This window comes from Typopeltis vanoorti, chromosome 10, assembly GCF_054136105.1.
Source record: "Typopeltis vanoorti isolate ZY-2024b chromosome 10, IOZ_Tvanoo_1.0, whole genome shotgun sequence".
NCBI classification, from domain to species: Eukaryota; Metazoa; Arthropoda; class Arachnida; order Uropygi; family Thelyphonidae; genus Typopeltis; species Typopeltis vanoorti.
Window position 1 is genome coordinate 11,156,738 of NC_143558.1, and position 24,630 is coordinate 11,181,367.

The 24,630-nt window shown below is 34.5% G+C and overlaps 1 protein-coding gene across 1 annotated transcript in view; it reads right to left on the reverse strand.

Moving 5' to 3' along the window:
- pcx (pecanex) overlaps positions 1 to 24,630 on the reverse strand; it is a 621,557-nt gene that overhangs the window by 498,763 nt on the left and 98,164 nt on the right. Inside the window, exons 4-5 of the mRNA XM_090398640.1 lie at positions 21,956 to 22,102; positions 5,620 to 5,721 (exon numbers count right to left, since the gene is read on the reverse strand). Coding sequence (XP_090254766.1) covers positions 5,620 to 5,721; positions 21,956 to 22,102 — 249 coding nt within the window. The remainder of the gene's footprint in view (positions 1 to 5,619; positions 5,722 to 21,955; positions 22,103 to 24,630) is intronic.

Below are 24,630 nucleotides of genomic sequence, written 5' to 3' on the forward strand. Positions count from 1 at the left end.
TGCAAATTTTTTGGCTCACATTGTGACTGTTGATGAAATATGGCTTCATCACTATAACCCAGAGACCAAATAACAATGAATGGAGTGAAGAGACAAAGGTTCTCCATGGCCAAAGAAGTTCCAAATCCAGCAGGAAAAGTTCTTGCCATTGTCTTTTGGGAAATGAATGGTGTAATCCTTATCAAGTACCTCAAAAAAGGTGAAACTGTTACAGCAGCAGGTTATTCAACAGCTCTAAAAGAATTGAAGGTGGTGGTACTGAAGGAAAAACATTGTAGAAAACAGAGCAGATGCATGTTGCTTTTGCAAGACAATGCACCTACTCATGAAACCCCAACAGATAATGTCTGCATCACCCTATTCGCCAGACCGGGCCCAATCTGACTATTTCATATTCCCAAATTTAAAGAAACACTTGAAAGGAACAAAATTTATCACAGATGATGAAGTCACATCTGCAGCTGAGGACTGGTTTGTGCAACAAGGGATAGACTTTTTTCTCGGAGGACTGCAAATGATGCAGAAGCATTGTAACAAATGTATAACACTTGGTGGGGAATATGTAGAATAATGTGTAAGTTACATGGTTTTACCTCAATTCATTCATGGTGATTATCACAACTTTTCAGGACACACTCGTATATATTGAGATTATTAAAATATGGAAAACAACAATAAAACAAGGTATATTATATTATAAGATAATGAAGATGTCCTTCAAAAATCAGTTTATTAATGAAACAAAATAAATCAACAATACAATTTAAAAATTTCACAAAAGAAAACAAAAGTCATGCCATTTGAAGATTGAGATAATGTTTTGATCAAAAATGGTCACAGAAAATAAATACCAGAAGCAGTGACACTTTAATTATTTAGGCTGCATAATAACATATCTAAAAGATAGAGATATAGATAAAAAAATAAAGAAATTTCAGAAAATCTATGGAACAATTAAAAGTATACTTAATAAAAATAAAAAACGAGAAACTCAACTAAAATTTGATAAAGTAATGGCCACTCCCAGTCTATTATATGGGCTGGGAGTGGCCAAAGTCAACTGCAAGCTGCAGAAATGAGATTTTTAAGAGCAGCTAAAGGATGAACAAAATTGGACCACATAAGAAACGAAGACATCAGAAGAGAGCTGGATATATACAACATAAATGAAAAAATCAAGGAATATAGAGAGAAATGGAAAGAGCATCTATTTAGAATGAAAAGATATTGGTTACCAAAAGAGGTGGATAAATATAGACTAAAGGGAGAGAGAGAGAGGCCAGCTACAAGATAGAAAGACCAGTGAAGCTGGAACAAGCAAATGCCTAATCCTTGAAAAGAAAAAGAAATAGACAACACAACAGAATAATAAAGCAGATGAAGTGAGCCAGTTAAATAAATTTATATGGAGTAAGAAAGAAATTAGCCAAAAGCCAAAACACTAAAAGAGCAGTATACTAGACAGTGTTCAAACCAGTTTTAAGTTATGGATCAGAGAAATGGTAAGAAATTAAGTAGTTGATCAGATATGAGAGTTCTGAAAAAAAAAAAAAAATTAGAAGCTTGAACAGATGGCAATGGCAGAATCGTATTAAAAAAAAGAAGGCATTAGGAAGGAACTTGACAAGACCCAGAGGAAGACCAAGGTCTAAGTGGATTGATTCAATAATAAGTGTCTTAGAAGAACAAAATGTTAGTATGACAGTACTGGAGCGTGGACAAGTAATAGAGACCAATTTGGAGGAAAACTGTTGAGAGATTAGTATAGTTCGCCCACCGATTAGAGGTCCCTTGACACTTCTGTGCATGTCAGAAAAAGGAGAATCCATTCAGATAATAGGGTAATCAGTCTGTCTTCTGGGATAAGTTTGTTTATTATTACAGGTCGGAAAATTAAGCTTTTCTTTTACGACATTGCTGTTTTTAAAGTGTAACTATTTTGCTTGTATAACAGTTGGAAAAATGTACGTAGTGTTAACAAAATTAAAAAAGGTATAGCATAAAACAAAAATGTAACTAAGTTTATTTTTAAGAAAGTTTTCTATAAAATAAAAATAATTATACAGAAAAACAGAAATTATTTCAAATGAACTTAGATATTCTAAACTTAACAGTTGAGAGAACTGAGACAAATGTCTAAACTGATTAATTATTTATGATTGTTGTGACTCTTTTAACTAACCCATGCAAAAAAAAATGTTGGAAAAAAAACCATTGTCAAATTCTTTTAATCTTCAGAGTCATCTGAATCGGTGTCCGAATCGCCAACACTTTCACTTAAACTGATCACCGAAGGTTCGCATAATTCTGCGATAATTCCGTCTCTGTCCAAATATATATTTTCCAATGAGGTGACATGAGAGCAACATATTGACATGTCGAAACTTAAAAAGTTTTGACATGTCAATATCTCCAGTTACGTTGCAATGGCGAATGAAACTTTTCACTTCTGCCCAAACATACTCAATAGCATTAATATCGCAATGATATGGTGGTAGCCTCAAAGCTAGAAATCCATGCTCTTTGAGCATCATGTCGAATTTAAATAGTTTAGTTGTGGGCGAGTTTCTTTTGACCAAATTAAGCAATTCAATTTTTTGCATATCTGGGGAATGAGAAATGTGATTTGTAGAGAGCCAATCCATAAGAACTTGCTTCCTATTAGACCAATTTGGAACTTTGTTTAATTGAATAGAGTGATATGAAGCATTATCAATTATAACAACAGAATTTTTAGGAAGGTTTGGAATCAGTTTTTCTTCTGCCCACTTTTCGAAGATCGTAGAATTCATTTGCCCATGGTAATCTCCAATAGTTGAATTGGCTTTGTATAGTAAGTTTGAATTTGGTAAAAAACCCATTTCTCCACCCGCACACAAAATTATTATGCGCTGCGAGGCATTTCCAGTTTGTAGCACTTCACATTCTTCTTTTGACTGCCAACATTTTCCATAAGTTAAATTACTATCAATCCAAGTTTCATCTAGATACACAATCGGTCTTCTCTCCTCCCTGAAAATGTCTTATTGCTCTTAAATACTGCATTCTAGATAAAACAATGTCACTTCGCTCCATGATAAGTTTCCTTTTATTCTGGGACTTTTAAAAACAGAATCCGATTTCATGAAGTATTTTCCTTAAAGTTTCTCTTTTCCAAAGAAAATTAATTTTTTCTTTAAGCACAGGAATCAATTTCGGAATAGTTGGCACTCTTTTCTCAACCACGTAAAATTCGTGAATAGTTCTTCTTATAATGTCTACATCAAAATCATTCAAAGCTACGGTTTCGATGGTTTTCTTTCTCTGGCGCTTTTTTTTAGGAAATTTAAATTTTGGCTTACCTTCACCTTTTGATTCCCTACGAATTCTTTTAACAGTCGACCCCGATACGCCCACAATTGCACTTGCACGTTTTATGACTTGAGAAAGGGGAAAAAGAAGATAGCCTTCTGACGATTCTTTTTCGCAGAATGTGAGCACATTATTCAATATTCTTTTGCAAGAGCTACTGAAATGTTTAACAACAGAACTTGTTGACTGTAGTGGATCCATCATACAAATTAATAATTAAAAAAAATGCAAATAAGCGACAACAAAAATCAAGCTACTACTAGTACAGCGACAGACAAGAAAGCACATAATTTCGCATGTTGGCGACCAATTCGTACATCCTTCATTTCTTTCTCCCCTTCAGCATGAATCGACTATTCTTGGCAAAATTCCAAGGAGGGATCTACAAATGGTGGGCGAACTATATTAATGTAAACTTAATCATGTAGTACCATCAAAGCAGCCAGTACAACACTAGAGGGTGCATAACAGGAAACTGATAATGATAATTCATATATGGTCTGAGTTACCCTACATTATTTTGAATTACAGGCAAAGCAACTATGACTATGATGCCACTGCATGATTTTTTTTAAAATTGTGCATATTCTCTGGTTGGTTTCATCCTGCAAAACAGACTTTTTCAGCCTGTTTTGCAGCATGAAAAACATAAGGTTCTGGTAGGGAAAAACAAATATACTAGATAAATCTTCAGCTGAAAAAAGCAGGTGCTTTGATCATGCCATGTACAGTGGTAAAACCATGTCCACATGCACCTTATGAAAACAGCAATGTGCTATGCATTCTTCGCATTACTTGTAATTCGTCCATTTCAGGCCATGGTTGACCATCAATCCCCAAATTCCAAATCTCATCCAGCCACTGGGGAATCATTCCATTAACACAATACAAAGTGTTAATGGAATGATTGGTGCAAAGCCCTGCACTTAATATTAATAAGAGCAAGTGTTGTACTTATCAATCTTAAAACTGTAACTCCTCTGCCATCCTGTCAAGAGAATGTGCCATTTATGTTATACCTGTTGACTAGGACCAGTTGTTATTCCCATCAATCGACTGCATTAGTAGTTTTTGCCCCACCTTGCTCTACATATCCAATGTTTTAGTTATAGTCAGTGACTAAAGGTATAGTCACTGACTATACCTTTAGTAAAGGTATATACTGTTTTATCTTACTCTCCACAACTGACTAAAGGTATAGTCAGTTGTGGAGAGTAAGATAACAATATATTATTATATAATTTTATTTTAGTTGGTTAGAATGTTTGAGGTTTGTAGCTGTGATTGGTGCATTGACTTCAAAATCAGCCTGTTCTGTTTATCCAAAAAAAAGAAGCTCAAATATATAAAAAAATAATCATCATCAAATTCCTGATATGATCCTTCGTGGGGGGGGGGGGGGGGTACAGGAATAAAAAATTAATTATTTATAATTTATAATCAATATATACAATAAATTTAATTCTGTATATTAGGTGATTCTCTTTATCTCTCTGATGAGATATGACATTCACATTCTTTATAAAATTGCAATTATAAATTCTAACATTCTATATATTCAACAGAGCCTCAGTAGCTCAGTCAGTATAGATGAAGCCGTTCAGTCAGAAACACCTGGGTTTGATTCCCATCCATGACATGAGGAACCTTTATCTGGTCTCTTTCAACTAAAGGTAAGTTAGCAGGTCTCATACAGAGGTAAAGGGGGTTTTTTGCCTAGAAAATCAGGGTTTTTCATCCCGCAGAACAGGCAAATCAGCCCCATGAACACACATGGATTTACAGCCATGAATACTTATTCCTCAGCCATAGACCTGATTTTCAGCTCTATGGCTGGGTCAAGCTCAGATAAACTGAGGGTGGGTTGGGGAAAGCAATGGTGAAATACCCTGTAAAAAACTCACCAGAAACACTTTGTGGCAAGAACACTTGCCTACAAAGTTACAAGAGACACAACTGAAGGGTTAAATCAATCAATATATCCAACTTCTAAATCAGAAGACAATTATATGGCCATTCTAGAATTATATATATGAGTTGAAAGAAAATCTTTCATTCTCTGACTCGCACTTAAATTCAATTCCGAAAGATAACATCAAATACTATACAAAACAAGAACATAGCATTCATGCTATGTTCTTGTTATGGAAACAATTCCATTATCAATGCTACTCAATAAGATTGCCATTCACAAAGCACACCCACCAATGCATATAATACTATAAATGATTGTTAAAATGAGATTGCGATTGTATACATATATCATACCAGCTGCTTCCTGCCTAATGGAAGATTTTCTAGAATGTTCCCCTTCATCTATAGGACCACCATCAACTCCACATGTCCAATTCCGACATTCAGATGCAGCTACTGGATATCAAAAGTTAAAAATAAATAAATAAATAAACTACCACATGACAAACTAAAATAACATAATTGTAAATTAGAAATTGACATTTATGATTATAACCAATATAATAACATCTTAAAATGCCCACACTGTAAGGACTTAATCACATGAAACTTATCAGAAACTTTTGCATACCTATGAATTTTATTTTTAAACATTCTTTTAATTTTAATATTTTTAATGTTGTAATTATTTTTAAAATGTTTTATTTAATTTTTTTTTAATATTCTGAATGGTAAAACAGTCAATTTAAATTTCACTAACAGACTTAGGAATTCAAAATAACTATGAGACCTCCACATACATATATCCTATAAGGAATAGAGAATACAAAGGTTTCAGATTTCAGATTCAATATTCACTATCGACTTCTTGTAGAGAACTCTTTAACTGAAATATTACCTCTTATTTACTGAAGAAATGAAGAAAAGGAATCTAAAACAATTGACCAAACATTGTATTGGTCAATTGTTAAATTTTAAATTATAATTGTAATTAAAATATTAAAAATTAAAATATAATATCATTGTAAAATATTCAATGTTACATGAAATAACAAGTTGATTCACTGTGATAATACCACTTAACCATGTGAAATTAATATGTAAAACAGTAACAAAACAAACCCACTGATCAATTTAGAGCCATGGTGAATAATTGCTGCTGTCTTCTTTCAGTGACAAGTCTGCATTGTTAAGTATCTTCAAGTAAAATATACATTGCTTTAATTATTTATAAAATATATTTTACTGTAACATATATTGTACTGTGAAATACTGATATTATTAACTTGTTCATGCTGGGATATGTTTCACAGGTGTTACACAGTTAGCAGTAGCTCATTTGAGCTTGTAACATGTCCCTTCAACTTCTGGTGGGTAGGCACATTTTTACACATTTAGAAACATATATGATAAATTTCAAATTTTTTCAGTAGTACAATTTTCATGTAAAAGTAATATTTGTAAACTATCTTCATGGTATAGCAAATATCCCAAAAGTAATGTTTTTTTTTTTGCTTTTTTTTGGTATTTTTACTTCAAGTTTATATATAACATGTGCTTTTAAAATTATTCTGCATGATTTTATAAATGGGTTAGTTTCTGCACAAGCGAAGAGATAATTATTGACTGATCTTTCTATTTTATAGTAATACCACTGCACATTATCTATTAAAAAAAAGGCAATCATTGCAATCCCCAGCTTATCTCTAAAAACATAGAGCTGCACTTGCATTTATTTTATATGCAGGTGCTGAATATTACTATTTATGAAAATATAGTTTTGATTCTTTTTTTCCTTCTAGTACAGCCATCAGAAATAAATCACACACTATATAGACACCCACACTATATATATATATATATATATAGGTCACCAAAGTCAACTACTTCAACACCTGGAGAACCGTTAACTAATCAGTGACCACCAATATATATATATTCTGCCACTTGAGATTCACAAAAGATCTCCTTGAGATAGAATCCATAATGGTGGTCACTGATTACTTAACAGTTCTCCAGGTGTTGAAGCAGTTAACTATCGATAACCTTCTCCGTTACCTTAGACAATACCAAAGTGAAACTAATATAACATAATATAGTATAAAGACGACAAACAAGAAAAAGTGTTGGTTTGAAGAACATCTTTTGAACAGAACTGATAGAATACCATCAGGACCTAAAACCTGTCTTCATCCAGATCATGATTCTTCTGCCTTTCTGGCATGAGATGTGCGAGATATTTCAAATAAAGATGAATGTGATTTGCCTTGGTCATCCATGCAGGATCTGGAAGAGAAGAATGATGTCAAGAGAGATCACATTCATCTTTTGGTTCATGTTGTAGTACTGTCGCATGTGCGCGTGTGTGTGAGAGAGAGAGAGAAGGCAAGGGCATGGGTGGACAGAAATTGCACCAAACAATTTTTGCAACTGACAGAAGGAATGACTGCCAGCAAAATGAGTATTTTAAATTTAGCCCTTTCATAGTTATATTTAGCACTCAACATTTTACTAATATTTGTGACACAGAGATGAGAAAATATTACATGTAATAGACAAGTGAAATTATTCATTTCCAAATATTTCAACCTCAATATTACAAGTCAACATCAGGGCTATTAAGCTAGCCAATACAAGGTGGAATGTTAGAGTGTTAACAATGGATTATTATAAAATACAATGTGCATGATAGTAAAGAATAACATGATGCAGAAGAGATGTAGTAATTAAAAACTACTGATGACCAATGGGATCTGACTTCCCCAGTTTTCAGTAAGGATAGGCTTCAGCACTCTCTTTAAATAAATGTTCAAACTTGAAGTGACAATGGTAGATTAAGTGTGACTTAGAACAGAAGATTTTGTGGTTGAAGTCGATTCCAGGCATGATTTATCAGATTTCTTGTTAATATGTAAGATTAGTTTCTGTAAGCTTTTCTCCACGGAACATCCAGTTTGCCCAAAGTAGGAGAGGTAGTAGTCACATGGGACTTGGTAGATGTCAGGAAGTGAGGATGGAGGTCATTTATCTTTAAAAGAAGGAAACTAAGAGGAAAGTGTGTTAAATGGAATGTCAGTACTTGGTTGTATTTCTTGAGGATTCTGGAGATCAGTTCAGAAATGCCTGAAATGTATGGATTGAGACTCTCTGTATTGTGTTTCAGGGTTGTTAGAGACAGGCTTGTAAGAATCAAAAACATGTTGTATAGTCCACAGTGAGAAACCATTCAGCTGCGTATGTTAGATGTTTAGAAGTTCCTACTTGAGATTTTGCAGGTTGGAGTATACAATATGAAAAAGAAGCAGAGTTTTTATGATTCTAATTTTTTGGAAAGATAGCAGGTAGACTGTTACTGTAGGTAAACCTGCAAAGGTATGTTTATGATGGATGGAAGTAATTAGTTCATCTGAAGAAGGACAGGAGAGTGAGACCTAGAAAAGTCAGGTTATTGTTCTATTTCCATGGTGAAATTTATTTTTGGGTGCATATTGTTTATTGTTGTTAGAAAGGCTGGCAAGGCATCTTCCTTGTGGGGCCAGATGATGAAAACATTGTCAATGTAGCATACCCAAAAAAGGAAGGCTGAAGATGGATGGAAATAAAAAGAATCTAAGTGTTTTAGATAAAAACTGGCAGGTGCAGTGAGAGAGGGCTTAATATTGAAGTAACCTCTATCTATTTATAAAGTTTGCTTTAGCAGATGAAATAAGTGGAATGGATGACAAAATCAAATAATTTGACAGTGTCAGGTGAGAAAGTTTGTGAAAGCAACTGAAGGGAATCTTCAAGTAAGATGATAGTAAATAAAGATTCAATGTTAAAACTGACCATTAAGTCAGAATGATAAATTCTTCACCTTAAGTAGGAAATCTGAGGGGTTTTTGATGAAGGACCAGGAGTTGCTGGTTTGTAAGTTTAACAGTCGTGATAAAAACTTTGCTATGAAATAAGTTGGACAGTCAACACAATCTACAATTGGACAAAGAAGCACACCTTCTTTATGGATCTTAGGTATATTAAAAAGTGGAGGGGTATGAGCAAAGTTGGTCTTTAGTATATCTGCAGTATCTGCATCAAGACTGATGACTTCATAGCAGTAAGTTGAGATTTGTGAGTTGGCTATTTTTTGGGACTGTGTTCTATTTCTTGATATGTAGATCTATCCGAAAGTAGAAGAGATTTTTCTTTTATAGTCTGCTGTATCAATAAGAAAGGCAACTTTGCCCATGTTGGCTTTGGTAACTGTGAGATGGTTGTCGCATCTTACAGATTGCAAGGCGTTATTTCTGCAAAAGAAATAGATGAGGGAAGTTTGGCTGCAAGTAGTATTGAAGGGACTTCTACATGGAACTTGTTGGAGTCATCACCAGAAATAAATTGCATTCAACATTGTGGAGAAAATCCAGATATGGTATTTTCTTGGAACTATACCAAAATTATGTCATTTGGAAAGCACAAAGATTTCATTATGAGCTAATGGGCATCTAGAGATGTTGACTACCCATTTTTGTCTGGAGAGATCTGAGATGGTCTTTGCTTAGCAAAGTTGTTGAATAGACTGTAGTGAAAAAAACTGGCAAAGCTTTTGCCTCTGTTACTAATGCAGTAACAGGAGTTACTACCTTACCAACTCCTGAAGAAGTTAAGGCAGTTGAGTTATTTGAGAAAATGTATTTCAACATGAAGAGATTTAACAAAGCAGAAGAATGATACAAGAGGCAATTGATGCTAGAGAAATTTATGCAGATAAGAAAAGGTAACCCATGCAGACTAAGTTGGACATAACACAAATTTTTAAAGTCCACTCATGACATCACCTTATCCCTGATGAGCCTTGATCATTCACAAGTTATGCATCTGGTGACTCATCCTAAAAAGCTTTGTTGCAGTTTCTAAATATGATGAATTGTTAATTATCTAGTCCCCCCCCCCCCTCCGGCCATCTCTTCTGATGAATAGTCCAATTAATAAAGCACCAGCTTTGATGAAAAATATCAATAATAATTTCCATATCTTTCCAACTGCTTATTTTACTGGCAAGTGCAGAGAAGCACTATGCACTCATGTTTCATTATTTATTACAGTGCAACACTTTATACAGAAATTTCATGTTGTAATTTGTGCACTGTATTATTTCACTATTAAACAGCATAAAATTGGTTAAAAATATAACAAAACAGACCAACACATTTTAGCATTCAGGCAGGTTAATTGTTAATATACTCTTAAGGTTCCTATAGTGATTTCCAGCTTGCAATTCAAATTATGATAGGATCATTGGAACAGAAGCTTGTTGTACGTCGAGGAATGACTGCACCTTCATTTTTAATCTTTGATCCAGCGATTTATTTCTAGCTCAGCTCTCAGGACCATAAGTTAAGATGGGTTTGAACACAGCCTTGTAGAGCTAGTTTAACATTTGATTATTATTATTTTTTTTAAATTCCATATAAATGTATATAAAATTATATCCCTACCATACCAGCTTTGCAAATTCTGTTGTCTATTTCCTGAGAATGCAGATGAATAAAACCTGCAATTTCCACAGGTTTAGTCTTTTCATTGCACATTTTCATACTAAATTTGTTACAGATGTTATTCAATTTATTCTGGATACTTGCACTGGATTTATTTAACAGTATAACATCATCTGCATAAATCAGAGAGCTCAGTTTGATATTTCCAATTATCCCATCAGAATTAATGTACTTTTTTTATAATCTGATTCAGGTAAATGATGAATAAGAGTAAAGATATCGTGCTTGTTACACACCTAAATTAAGATCAAGCGATCTCCTATATCTATAACTGAAACTGCTAACTTACAGGGGTGCTTAAGAGTCAAACTGCATAATTAAGAGGAGACTTTAAAGGAATGCAGAGAACCGAAAAGGGCTTCTGTCCTAATACCCAATCCTCACCTTCTCATGGTGCACACTGTTAGGTATCCATTTGGATACTAAACGAACAAGGATGTGGCTGGCAATTTGAGATTTAGATGACCAAATTAATATTCTTACTGGCTTAAACCACAATTTAAAATGATAGTACAAGATTACAGAATTTAATGCCAGCTGGGGTGTCACCCAGTTAAAAAAGGCCCCCCATTGTTTTCACCAGGGAACCAGAGTGAACAGTGCCAAGTCAGCTACTGGAACAAATCCTGAAACACATCCCAACTCATTATCACCAGAGTTCAAGTTCGGTACTATCAACATAAGAAGCCTAAATGGCAAAGAAATGGAGCTAGCTGAGGAATTGCATAAATACCAGATCGACATAATAGGGGTGACTGAAACAAAAAAGACCAAAACTGGTGATTTCTTTCTGAGCAATAAATACAAAATGTTATATTCAGGCAATAACAATCAGGGAAAAGGAGTAGTTATAGTATATTCAACACTAAATACGAGGCTAATCTTCTTTAATGGTAGGCAATATCAAGTAGAGTGATGTGGGCAAATATCAGAATGGAGAACTGACAATGAGACATATTTGTGCCTATGGTCCCACAGAAGGTTCTACTAAGGTAAAAGTGCAGGAATTTTTTGAGGCTTTATAGAAAGCAACTGACACAGCAAAAAAGGAAAAGTTGGTTATTGTTGGAGATCTAAATAGCAGAGTAAGAAATGATTGTCAGACATACAAAAATATGTTGGGAAACTTTGGAGAAAAGAGCAAAGCTAATAATAATGGCACTTTTTGGATTTCTGCTCAGGACATGGACTCATTATTAGTAACACAATGTTCCAACATAAAAATATGCACAAATTCACATGGAAAGAAGGAGCAAGGAAAAAGAAGAGTCTCACTGACTATGTTATTGTTGATAATGTTTTCTTACTGGTGCAGGACACTAGAGTGTACAGAGGATTTGAAATTGGAAGTGACTACCATTTTTTCTTGAGAAAGAAAAATTTGAATTTCATATTGTTACGTCGTTGTTTTCTTAAATATTTTACCTCTATTGTTCTCCTTGTGTACCTACTGAGATCTGGCTTCTAAACTGACTTTCTGGGGTCGTTTCTCTCTTCGAGCTCTGACGAAGTTTATTTGTTAACGGTGTGCCAGTCAGAACTCTAGGATAGAAATTCTTATCCGAAGAAACTTTCCCAGAATTCAAGTAATACCTTATATAGATTAAGTAGTTAGGTAGATTGAGTTCTCAGTATACAGTCATGGACTTGACAATCTAAAATCCCCCTTTTTTCTCTAAACATAGGTTCGATATTTTCGTAAGTGGTAAAATTCAATCTCTTTCTCAGACAAACTCAGGTATACATGGAAAAACCTATTTATTATTTATCTAAGAACATTACAATTTAAACAACACATATAATCAAGCAAATCAAGGTTAATACTAAAATACAAGTAAAGCAGGGTAATAATAATCAAATAGACAAGCTATTCAAACATACTCATGAGAATCTTATGTTCATCTATATCACAAACATGGATGTCGGTATTAGACTAGATTACTGCTACTAACAACCCATATACATTAAACTTGGTCTAGACAACTTATGAACGTACACTACCAGTCCAATTCGATTAACATAACACGGGAAACTGTCTAAAAAATCTCTCTCTCATCTTTTCTAAATTCTGTCCATTTCACACCTTCGTCACAAATAGATAACACACAAAAAAAGAAGATTTATAAATTACCACCTTGTTAGATGATTTCTTGATCCTTCCGTCTGTTCTTTGTTATAGATTGTCCCTCTATACGATGGATTGCTACCATGCGGGAGTCACGAGCTCGTCCCGAATTAGCCACTTGTTTCTTCTAGGCTTACGAACTTTTCACGTAGACGTTTCTAACACGATTTACCTTCAAAGCAATCCTTTGCTGCTTTCTCATCAGTTAGACCCACACCGATGGTCTAAAACTCAAACACTGCCATCATCTTGTGCTACATTTTCTTCGATTTTACGTCGCTCAGCAACGGGAAATAAGCTGCCGCTCTGCCATCTTCACACGTCTTGTCGGGTATCAGGCATGCTGATCCGCTCGGGAACTTCAAGTAGGAGACCCATGGGGAGGGTACACGCAACCGGGAAACACCACAGGAACCAGGAGAAAAAAGTAAAAAGAAGCAAAAGGAGGTAAACCTCTCTGTGAATCAGTTTTAAATCCCATTATAGCACCCTCTTTCCGCACTCCACTTGTCTATGAAACTTGTTTATGATGCTCTCCCATTTGCTGTCTCCGAGTGACGTCACCTCCTTGCTGTACGCGCATTGCTTTTTTCGGGGAATGTGAATTTCTTGTGCCTTCCATGAATGTCTACTCACTGCTCGTTACGTGGTCAAACTTTGGTGGTCAAACTGCAACCTTTGAACTTTCGTTCACACGATGATACATGACTTTATACATAGCATATTTTAACATTGATGTTTTTGACAAATTAAGATTCCATCTATATTAGACAATAACTTTAAACATAGTACAATTTAATATTTATTTCCTCCTTTGATTTCATTTTAATTTAAGATTCAACCTCTGCCATTATACCACCCTCTTTCCGCACTCCACTTGTCTATGATGCTCTCCCATTTGCTGTCTCCGAGTGATGTCACCTCCTTGCTGTATGCGCATCGCTTTTTTCGGGGAACGCGAATTTCTTGTGCCTTCCATGAATGACTGAGAGAAAGACCAAGATACAGGTGGACTGATATGGTACAAAGTGCCTTAGACGATAGAAATATAAGATCTGATAATCAGTAATCAGTCTGTTACTTGTCAAGACTCCAATTTGGAGGAAAATTGTAGATAGGAAGTTAGTAATGATATAATTGTTTCATGTAGTACTATCATATCCTGTACACCCCTTGTGGGTACATGGCAGGAATTTGATGATGACCTCTTCCTTTATATTTTAATTCCTTTTTAAGCAAAGTTAATATCTGCATCTTCACATATTATGTCTGTTTTGCCAAGAGTACAAGTGTGCTTTTGCTTGATATTGTTCTCTTGTTAAATCTTGAATGGAGCAGTTCTATTCTTGATAGAGCCATCATTCAAGATCTAACAACATTGAAAAGAACATGTAAGAAAGTTTTAAAGTGAATAAAAGTTGAGCAGCGATCAGATGTGAACTGTAGACTAAAATACACAAACATTATTCAAGAAAAAATGAAAGAGTTTGAGAACAGGAAGCAAACCTTGGAGATTCAGTGGCAAGCCCTGAAAAAACGTTGATGAATTCAGCAGAGAGACATGGGTTGAGGTTGCCTGAAAGAATCGAAAAATCAGAACTTCCATGGTGAACACAAGAAGTTAAACAGGCAGTGAAGGAAAAGAAGAAAGCATATCAAGCACAGTTTTACCCTGTGTAAAACTATCTAAACAAGTCATGGAAAGACTTTGTTAAGAACAAAGAAAATAAATATCAACAAGGTGGCAAGATATTCTGGAAGCTGTTGAAAAAGCTCAGAAATGGAGGAAAGAGTGCTGTAAAAGGAATTAGAGATGATAAATGTGACATGAAAACTGGAGAAAAAGATATCTTTGATGTATGGGGTAATTACTTTGAAAAATTGCTAAATGAAACGATCAGTGACAACACAGTGGTAAAAAACACTCAATAGGCATACAATCAGGAATACATATCCATACATGAAGTAGAAAAAGTCATCAAAAGCCTAAAATGTAGAAAGGCAGCAGGAGTAGATGATATTCGACCAGAAATGCTCAAGTATGGAGGTATAAAAGTCTTACAGTGGATGCACTGCATAATTCAGAAGGCGTATACAGAGGGACGAATCCCAGATGATTGGAGTAGAGCTCTCATAGTACCCATATATAAAAAGGGAAATAAAACTGAATGTGAGAATTACAGAGGTATTTCCCTACTGAGTGTTCCTGGTAAGATTTATGCAAGTATACTTGAGAAACGGTTGAGAAGGATTATTGAAGGGTAATTTGGTGAAGAACAAGCTGGATTCAGGCTAAATAGAGGTTATCAGGATCAGATTTTCACTTTATGACAAACAGTTGAAAAATCGTGAGAATATAACAAAGATCAATATTTAAGTTTTGTAGATCTGAAAAAGGCATATGACAAGATACCAAGAGAAAATCTATTCAAAATGCTACCGTTATATAGTATCAATGGGACATTACATCAAGCAATAATTAGTCTCTATTTGAGTTGTAAGTCAGCAGTTAGAATTGAAGGAAGTACAGGAAGATGGTTTAATGTTAAATCTCATGTCAGACAAGGATGTACATTATCCCCTGTTATTCATTATCTATATGGATCACATTATGAAAGAAAGTGATATTAAATCCGATATCAAAATTGGAGATGTTAATTTCAGTTCTTTACTTTATACAGATGATGTTATACTTTTAAATAAATCCAGTACAATCTACAAGATTCCCTGACCAAATTGAAGAACTGTTGTAATAGATTTGGTATGAAGGTTAGCAATAACAAAACAAAGACAATGAAAACAGGCAAAAGCATTGAAAATATTAACTGCATTGTGAATGGAGAACCTATAGAACAAGTAAAACATTTCAGCTACCTAGGCACAATTTTTATTGAAGATGGTAAATTAATATGGAAATAGACAACAGAATGAACAAAGCTGGTATGGTAGGAAATCAACTGAATAAATTTATATGGGATTAGAGAGAAATTAGTCAAAACACTTAAGTAGATGTATACAAGACAGTGTTTAAAACAATTTTAACTTATGGATCTGAGAGATGAGTTAGAAATAAAACACTTGACCCATCCCATAATGCATAGTATTATATACTGTCCGTAAGGATGTGTCCTGCATTATGGTATACTACTAAGGTAATTGATGTCGAGTCATTAGCCTCTATATAAAAGTAGCCCAGTCATGAAGTTAAACATTCACAAACATTCTTTACTTACACTTGGATAAAGGATGAAACCAAGAATATAATTTTGGCATGTTTAATTTATTGTATAACCACGTGAAAAAACTTAGTACAATGTACCATTTACACCATGTAACTGTAACTCAGATAGCGTTTTTCTTGGCACTTTGTCACAAGCCTTTACCAGGTGTACTAAACTTACAAACGGATCCTTGTCATATTCTGCGACTTCTCAGATATTTATCTAAGAGTGAAATCTGATCATGATGACCTCTATTTTGCCTGAACTCAGCTATTTCTTCTCCAAATTTCTCTTCCACAATTTTTTTCTTAACCTCTTATCAAGTATGTTTGCTTAAACTTACATGGAAGACCATTCAGTAAGAAATTGATATGCAATGGTCACATTAGTTTTATTTCTTTTTCTTATTGAAGGGTACTATGAGAACTATTCCTATCATCTGCAGTTTGACCTTTGACCAGTTTGTTGAGTGCTTTCACTACTTTTTTTTCCGGGAAGATTATTTCTCGAATATAACATCATATATTTATTATTTAGTAAGACATCACCTGTGTTAGTCTTCTTTTTCTCAGTATCAACAATTATGTCCATGTGATGCTTTTTTTAGTACTTCCAGTTTTATGTCCTTTCTGATGGTGCCAATCTTCAATTCTTCTAACACTTTCTTCAGTAGCCGATCCTCATTCCCAAACAGCAGGGGTGCCTTGATTAACTGGTCACTACACCAGGCTGGCATGAATTTCATCATGATGTACCATTATGACTCTTTCTTTTTTAAGCCAATATAGAAGATAATTTACTCAGCTAAGTTTCAAATTACTAGTCAGTCCTTGTTCATTCAGCACATAGTGCATAGTAGGTATGTATCATGCACATAGTGCATACTTACTAATGGGACACACCATGTAAAGGTAAAGACTGGACATTAGGTCAGAAGTCACAATCAGCTCTTTGCATTTCTTAGATGATATGAGAGGTTTTATCCAAGTTATTTGGATTTTACCCTTAAGCCACTTACACAATTTTTTATTCTTCTTGATCAACCCTGGTACACTTCTTGCAAACACATGACAGAAGTAATGGATTGTAGAAATATTTTGAAAGTTTATTTTTCACTTGGTTAGAGTATAATAAAATTAGTTTAATCCTTTATCCAAGTGTGAGCAAATAAAGTTTGCGCCTGAAAGTATCTTCAGGACTGGGGTAAGGTGGTACAACACCAGGCAACTCGTTGCAAAGGTGCAGCAAGCTACCAACACTCCTATCTCAGTATCTCCTATAATGCAAAACACATCTCCTTGCAGATATGTCTAATGTTATGCATTAAGGGAAGGGCCACTACCCAGACTAGTTTCGACCTTTATTGAGGTCTCTTCAGTGGGAGCCAGGCCCAAGTGGAGATACCAGGCAGAAGCATTAGCAGGTCATCTCTACCTATAGGAGTTGCCAAATGGTGTGCCACCCTTTTATAATAAATTACTCTGAATTTAGAGAAAGATGTTGAAAGTTTATTTTTCACTTGGTTAGAGTATAATAAAATTAGTTTAATCCTTTATCCAAGTGTGAGCAAACAAAGTTTGCGCCTGAAAGTATCTTCAGGACTGGGGTAAGGTGGTACAACACTAGGGCAACTCGTTGCAAAGGTGGAGCAAGCTACCAATACTCCTATCTCATTAGAATTAGACTGTAGAAATAATTGGGATATGGTCAAAACAGGAAATGAGGTCTGAATGTCTGTAGCAGATAGTGCACATCACTTAAGTTTCCATTTATACCACATATGTTGATATGAAAGTTCTTTTTTGTAGGTTTTTTTATTTTATTTTTTTAACTACAATGGCATTATACACCTATTTGAGTTCTGTCATGTTGGTTTTAAGAGGTAAAGAAAAAAAAAAAAGGTTATGAGAATGTGCAGCAAGAAGATAGACTCTCTCAGATATGTTGTCCAGTCTCCATGACAGAATGTGGCCTCAACAGTGCCTCTCACATACACCCTCTGTCCAAAAAGAAAACCGAAGTTTCCGAAAATAGAAGAAACTAGTGGCGCCACCTGTTGTATCTTTTTGTTGTCGAAAGCAGCAACCTTCATTAGTGTTGTGTCAACTGTTTATGACATTTGCTTCATTACAAGCCGAGTTATAGTGCCAAGAGTGACAGTGTGTTTTGACAAAAGGTCAGAAAATGAGTTTCAAACAGCTGCGATTGACTTTTGTGTTAAACTTGGTAAAAGGTTTACTGAAACGTATCAAATGCTTCAAAAAGCATACGGTGATGAATGCTTATCCCGTACTCAAGTTTACGAGTGGTTTAAGCGATTTCAAAGTGGTCGTGAGACACTCGAGGATGACGAAAAACCAGGCAGTCCAAAAACTGGACTGAGTGAAGTTAACATCCAAAAAGTGTGTGATTTCATCAAAGAAAACCTGAAATCGTCCGCGAGATTGATTGAAGATGAAATGGGGATTCCAAAATCAACTGTGCACAATATTTTGACCAAGAGTTTGCGGCTTCGAAAATTGAATTCGCGATTTGTTCCCGATGACCACAAGTTGACCGACAAACAAAATATGTATCGAATTGAACTCTGCAAGGACCTCATTAAAACCGCTTTTAAGGACTCAAACTTCCTTGTTTGAGTCCGGGCTCATACAAGTTTGTTCGGGCTCATACTCAAAACATGGTGTTTTGAGTATGAGCCTGAAACAAAGCACCAGAGTGCTGAGTGGAGACCACCAGAAGAGGGACATCCAAAAAAATGTCGCTTGGAGAAGTCAAAAGTAAAGACAATTCTGATTTGATTCTACGATTCCAGGGGTATTATCCACAAAGATTTCGTTCTGCCTGGCCAAACAGTCAATGGTGAGTTTTATCTCGAAGTTTTGAAGCGATTGATAGTAAGAATTCATTGCGTATGGCACGAATATCGTGATGCAGGCAGCTGGTCACTTTTGCACAATAATGCACCATCTCATCGTTCGAACATTGTGAGACAGTTTTTGAGCAAAAACCAAGTTTGTGTGTTGGATCACTCGCTGTTTTCACCTGATTTAGCACCCTGTGACTCCTTTCTCTTCTCCCAACTTCATTTGCCATTTCATTTGAAAGGAAAGTGATACGACACCGCTGAAAACGTTCGAGCGGCAGTAACCACGACCCTCAACAGTATACCAAAACCGATATAAAAAACTCATTTAACAAATTAATTGACCGTGCCAAGCACTGTATCGAAGCTGAGGGAGAGTATATTGATTGAAATAAATTATTTGAATAATTGGAATGTTTTATTTTCTATCAAAAGTCCGGTTTCTTTTTGGACAGATGGTGTACATACCCTCTCTCCAGGCACAATATGACAGTGTTGAATACAGCAACTGCTGTACCACTTGATAAGAGTGAGGAGGCTCTAGATTTCCATATCATGTCCAGCATGCTCACACTACATGTTAGAAGACTGGGGAAAGAACAGAAATGGGAATCTATGCTATGGGTGGGGTGGGGGGGAAGAGAGAAACACAGCATCAGCACTTCAGGCCTCCAGTAAGCAAAGTGGTGGTATTTCACTGGGCAATGAATGCTGTCTACCGCCCATTAAATATAGTTGGCAATTCCCACTATTAGATTTAATAATTCATTTCTAGTGTTATCTTTGTTCCATTAACCTAAAAACAAGATTTGTACAAAATTAGTAATTGGGCATGTTAAGTACTTTTTTTTTCTGGTGGAGGGGGTGAGAACTGAGGAATCTACAAATGTGATATTTTATTGTTTATTATGGCTCCATTTTACAGTGTAGATATCTGTTTATATGAACACAGAAGTTTATGTATCCTGAGGATGTCAATGAAGTACTGATGAAATCATAGCAAATTAAATGCCATCTGAACCTTTGCTACCCAGAAAACTAAGCTGAAACTAGGTTGCAAGCAAAGCTCAGTCAAAACCTTACTATGTGCATTTTTCACTAGTTTTATGGACAGCAAGTGTGACACAATTAAAAACATGACAGATACCTTAATTTCAAATTTTATTACTAATAAAATATACAGGGATCAGAGAAAGAAACTAGTAATTACAATATTCAAAACTAAACAAAAATAAACTGCTTGAATGTCAGGAAATTTTAATACGTATTGGGAAAATTGGGAGATTAAGATTTGTGTCTGTGGTTCCACATGAAAGGTTCTACTAGAAGAAGAAGAAGAGAAGAAGAAGAAAATTAATTTTTCAAGTCATTAGAGATAGAAGGCAATATAAAAGAAAAAAGAAAATAGTTTTCAAGAAAATAATATAAGAAATCCATGCATGTGTCATTATTTTCTGTGCATTGTTCTCTAAATAGGAGAGTAGGAAATGAACTGCATATATACAGAAATATTTTAGGAAAATTTAGAGAACAAAGCACAGAAAATAATGACACATGCTTGGATTTCTTATATTAGATTAGACTTACAAAAAATTATATTCTTGTTTTAATCCTGTATCCAGACATAAGCAAACAAAGTGTATATGTGAACTATCTTCAGGACTAGTTTATTTATATATATATATATATATATAGAAAGAGAGAGAGAGGGAGAGGATTAACTACATATCAATTGCTTAGTATCCCAAAATGCAAAAATATTATGGGAAGAGTCACCACCCTGACCAGTTCTGACCTTTACTGAGGTCTCATCAGCAAGAGAACTAGATCCAAGATACCAAAGTTAAATCAATGAGAAGTCAATCATATATCTTCTGTATACAAGTAGTAAAATTGAGTATCACCATATTATTAAATACTCTGGATTACTTATGCCTGGGTAATGGATTAAAACAGGAATATAATTTCTGCAAAGTATAATATACTTTGTAACCCAGCAGGAAAACTTTGAACAACTGTTGGATTGCTGTTCAGGAAATGAACTAGTCAATTACTAACACTCTGATCTAGCATAAAAATGTATATAAATTCACACAGAGAGAAAAACACAACGAACATTAAACAGATGACATCAAAGACAGAACCATATTCAAATGAAGCTAACAGAAAAGAGCCTGACATTATTAATACTCAAATGTGTAAGCAGAGCTAATCTAAAATATGTCACTTAAACAGGATGAAAAATTAGTATAACAAGTTATTGAAGCAAAAATGACAGGATAAAAGATCAAGATATAGGTCATTTAATCAAAATAGGCACTTTAGAAGACTAAAATGTAAGAGCTGATCAAATCAGAGACCTGATAAATAACAGCCCAGTAAGAAAGAAAATCACTGATCAGAAATCAGTCATGAAATCAAATGTGTGTTAGACTGTTACAATATACATCTTGCATCCATAGCACAGGTCAATAAATTATGATGATGATGTTAATAAAATTCTAAAAGGATGCCTTGCAGTATTCTATACATTCCAGGAAATATGTGTATGATAATATCAATCACTAGGAAATGTTTACAATAATATCAATTACGATCTAAACCATAAATGTGCATGCATCCAAACCTACTATATGATGTAACTAAATCAGCCATCGATAAACAAGAAATTATATTCTTGTTTATATATTACAGAATATATTTTGTAGTTTATGATCTACTAGCCAGTGTAGATTATGAAACATTATAACTTGCTCACCTGTAATAGCCAAACACGCATGCACGCACACACACCCATTCCTGACACAAAAAAGGGCATATATATTATCTGATGTGAAGAACTTTACATACTATCAGTGGTAAGGTTCTTCACATCAGGTACTATCAGTGGTAATATTATTCTGAATATCTTGTTGGAATCACACTAAATAGCAACTATTACCTTGTTGCATTACTTCTGCTACAAGACTGGAAGAAAGACCTTCATTTCCACTGACATCCTGCTGAGGTTGATCAGGTACAATCTGTTTCACAGAAGCTGCTCCAGAGCTACCTGAACTTTCTCGATGATGAACATCCACTTCCAAATCTATAATTTATTTTATGCATATATACTTATTTACAAAATAATCTTAGTAAGACAATTCAGATAACAAATACAATTAAATGTAATGTGCAGTAGTAATAAAAAAACATTATTTTTTTATTACTACTAGCTCAGATTGTATGCTCAAACAAATATGACAATTGCATGAAATTGTGTTTTCCTATTCTGAATTACTGACTTTATAGCTAAATTTAAATGTTAAATACTATAGCTCATTATATCCAAAGAATCATATATCTGTTTGATAAGAAACAAAGTAAAGTAATTATTTAATCACAAAGCAGAAACACATAACACAGTACAAGAATAAAAGAGCAAACATAAAATACAAATTAAAAAAGGATTTAATTGAAAAGATATTTGCATTATTTAGCTTTATGATACAACTGATAATAGTAAGATTCACTGAGCCTGTTTGCTACTGTCATGTTTATTTCCTTACCATCTTCATTGATTTGGATGAAACAGAAGAACTGATCCAAATTGGACAATTGCATTTTTATGCAATGGAATTTGTATAAAATGGTATATTTATTAAATTTGTAAAAATACTATTTAAAATTCATGCAGTGATATTTAATTTCCATGCAACTTTTATGTTCATGGAAAGTTTAAATTTAAGAAATCATCTATGGTACAAGTGTATTATAGGTTTACTAATAACCGTTTGTGGGTGGGAACCACAAAATCAGCCTCTCAAATCACAAATCCATCCAACCATTGAACACTGTTCTCAATTTGCTCAAAATATGCTGTAATACCCCTAAGAGTTCCCTAAAAACGTACAAGAATTTCATTAGGTGTATTTCCTGTAGTGGGTAGGGATTAGGAGTAGTGTTGAATAACATTAGGAAGGAGGACTGAAGACTGACAGTTCAAGAATAGAAAGTGATGCGATTAAAATATTAAGTAACCTTGATGTTAATAAGGATGTGAGACTGGATGAAGGAACACTGGTTCCATTGTATAAAAGAAAAGCCAAGTCAGTAGTGTCCAAATATATCACAGTATGTATATCAAGTGCAGTGATGAAGTTGTTAGAGAGGCTGGTTAGAGATAGAATACAAACTTGGATTGATGAAAATGAAAATCTTTCGAGAGCAGCATGAATTTGTTAAGAGTAGGTCTTGCTTTAGTAACTTAATTACATTTTATAATAGAGTGATTAGTGTATTTGGAGAGAAGAGATTGCTTATACAAATGTATTATATAGATTTTATTAAACACATTTGATAGAGAACCACGTGGTTCTCTGATAGGCTACTGATAGGCTGACTGATAGGAGACAGCAAGTTGTGTATGAGGAAGCAGTGCACCAAAAACAGGAAGATGATGAGTAGGATATCATAGTGTTCTGTTCATTGGTCATCACTGTTGTTTAATTTATACATCACTGATATAATACAGGATGTGACAAGAGATATTCAGTTGTTTGCTGATGATGTTAAATTAGGAAAGTAATGTCAAGAAGCTGACATGATACTGATGCAAGAGGAATTGAATAGTTTAGTGCTTCAGGCTGAAAAATAAGGATGTCTTTTTAATATTGCTAAGTGTAAAGTTATGTATGGATAAGGATGTGACAGTTCCACTGTATAAGGTGCTAATCAGGCCACATTTGGATTTCTGCACATAGATTTGGTCATCTGGCTTTATTAGCAATAAGAAAACATTGGAGAGAGAATGGTGCAAAGGTAAATAACTGAGCTGTCTCAGGACTCTGGAATGTAGAATATGATGACAGATTAAGGGAATGTTATATACAGAGCTTAGCAGATAAGAAAAGTGATATGATTAAGACATAACTTTGTGAGAGGAGTCTATCAGATAGATGGGAATTATTGAGAGGTCATCCCTGGAAACTATACAAAGCACAAAAATGAAAAGGAGATTGTTTTGCATGGCAGGTGGTGCCAGAGTATGTGATGAGTGATTCAAATGATTGTCTTTTGAAGTGGTACATTAGTATTTGACCTCTCTCTGTCTCTCTCAATGGGTCTTGGATTCCGTGGAGGATTAAAAATAATTTTATTGCTTATATGACTCTGCTATATGATTCCATTGTTTTAAGACAGTTGATAGGCTGACTTTTATGACTCTCACCTAAAAGCTGTTAACCTATAGCACTTTTTTTTTTCTATTTTTATAAAGCTTATATATTTTTGTATTTTTATTTTTTATTTTTTATTTTTTTATATAATTCAGAAATCCTAGATAACAAGTATGGCCTTTAATGCTACCTCTACTTCAAACCTCTAATAAATTAGTAGCAGTCTCACACTATGCAATGAAATTCATCTCTCTATGGAGGGGATTCAAACCTACTGTCTGTTGGTTGGGGAGTAGATACATCAACCACTCAGTTGGCAAATAGATTAATGCCCTACTTCTCACTAATTCATTCCACTATTTCACGCAGATGTTCTATTTCTACTGTTTGCATTTTCTACAAATATTTCTATGGCCACTGTTGCAGCTATTCAACACTACCTCTCAGTCAACTCGCAGAA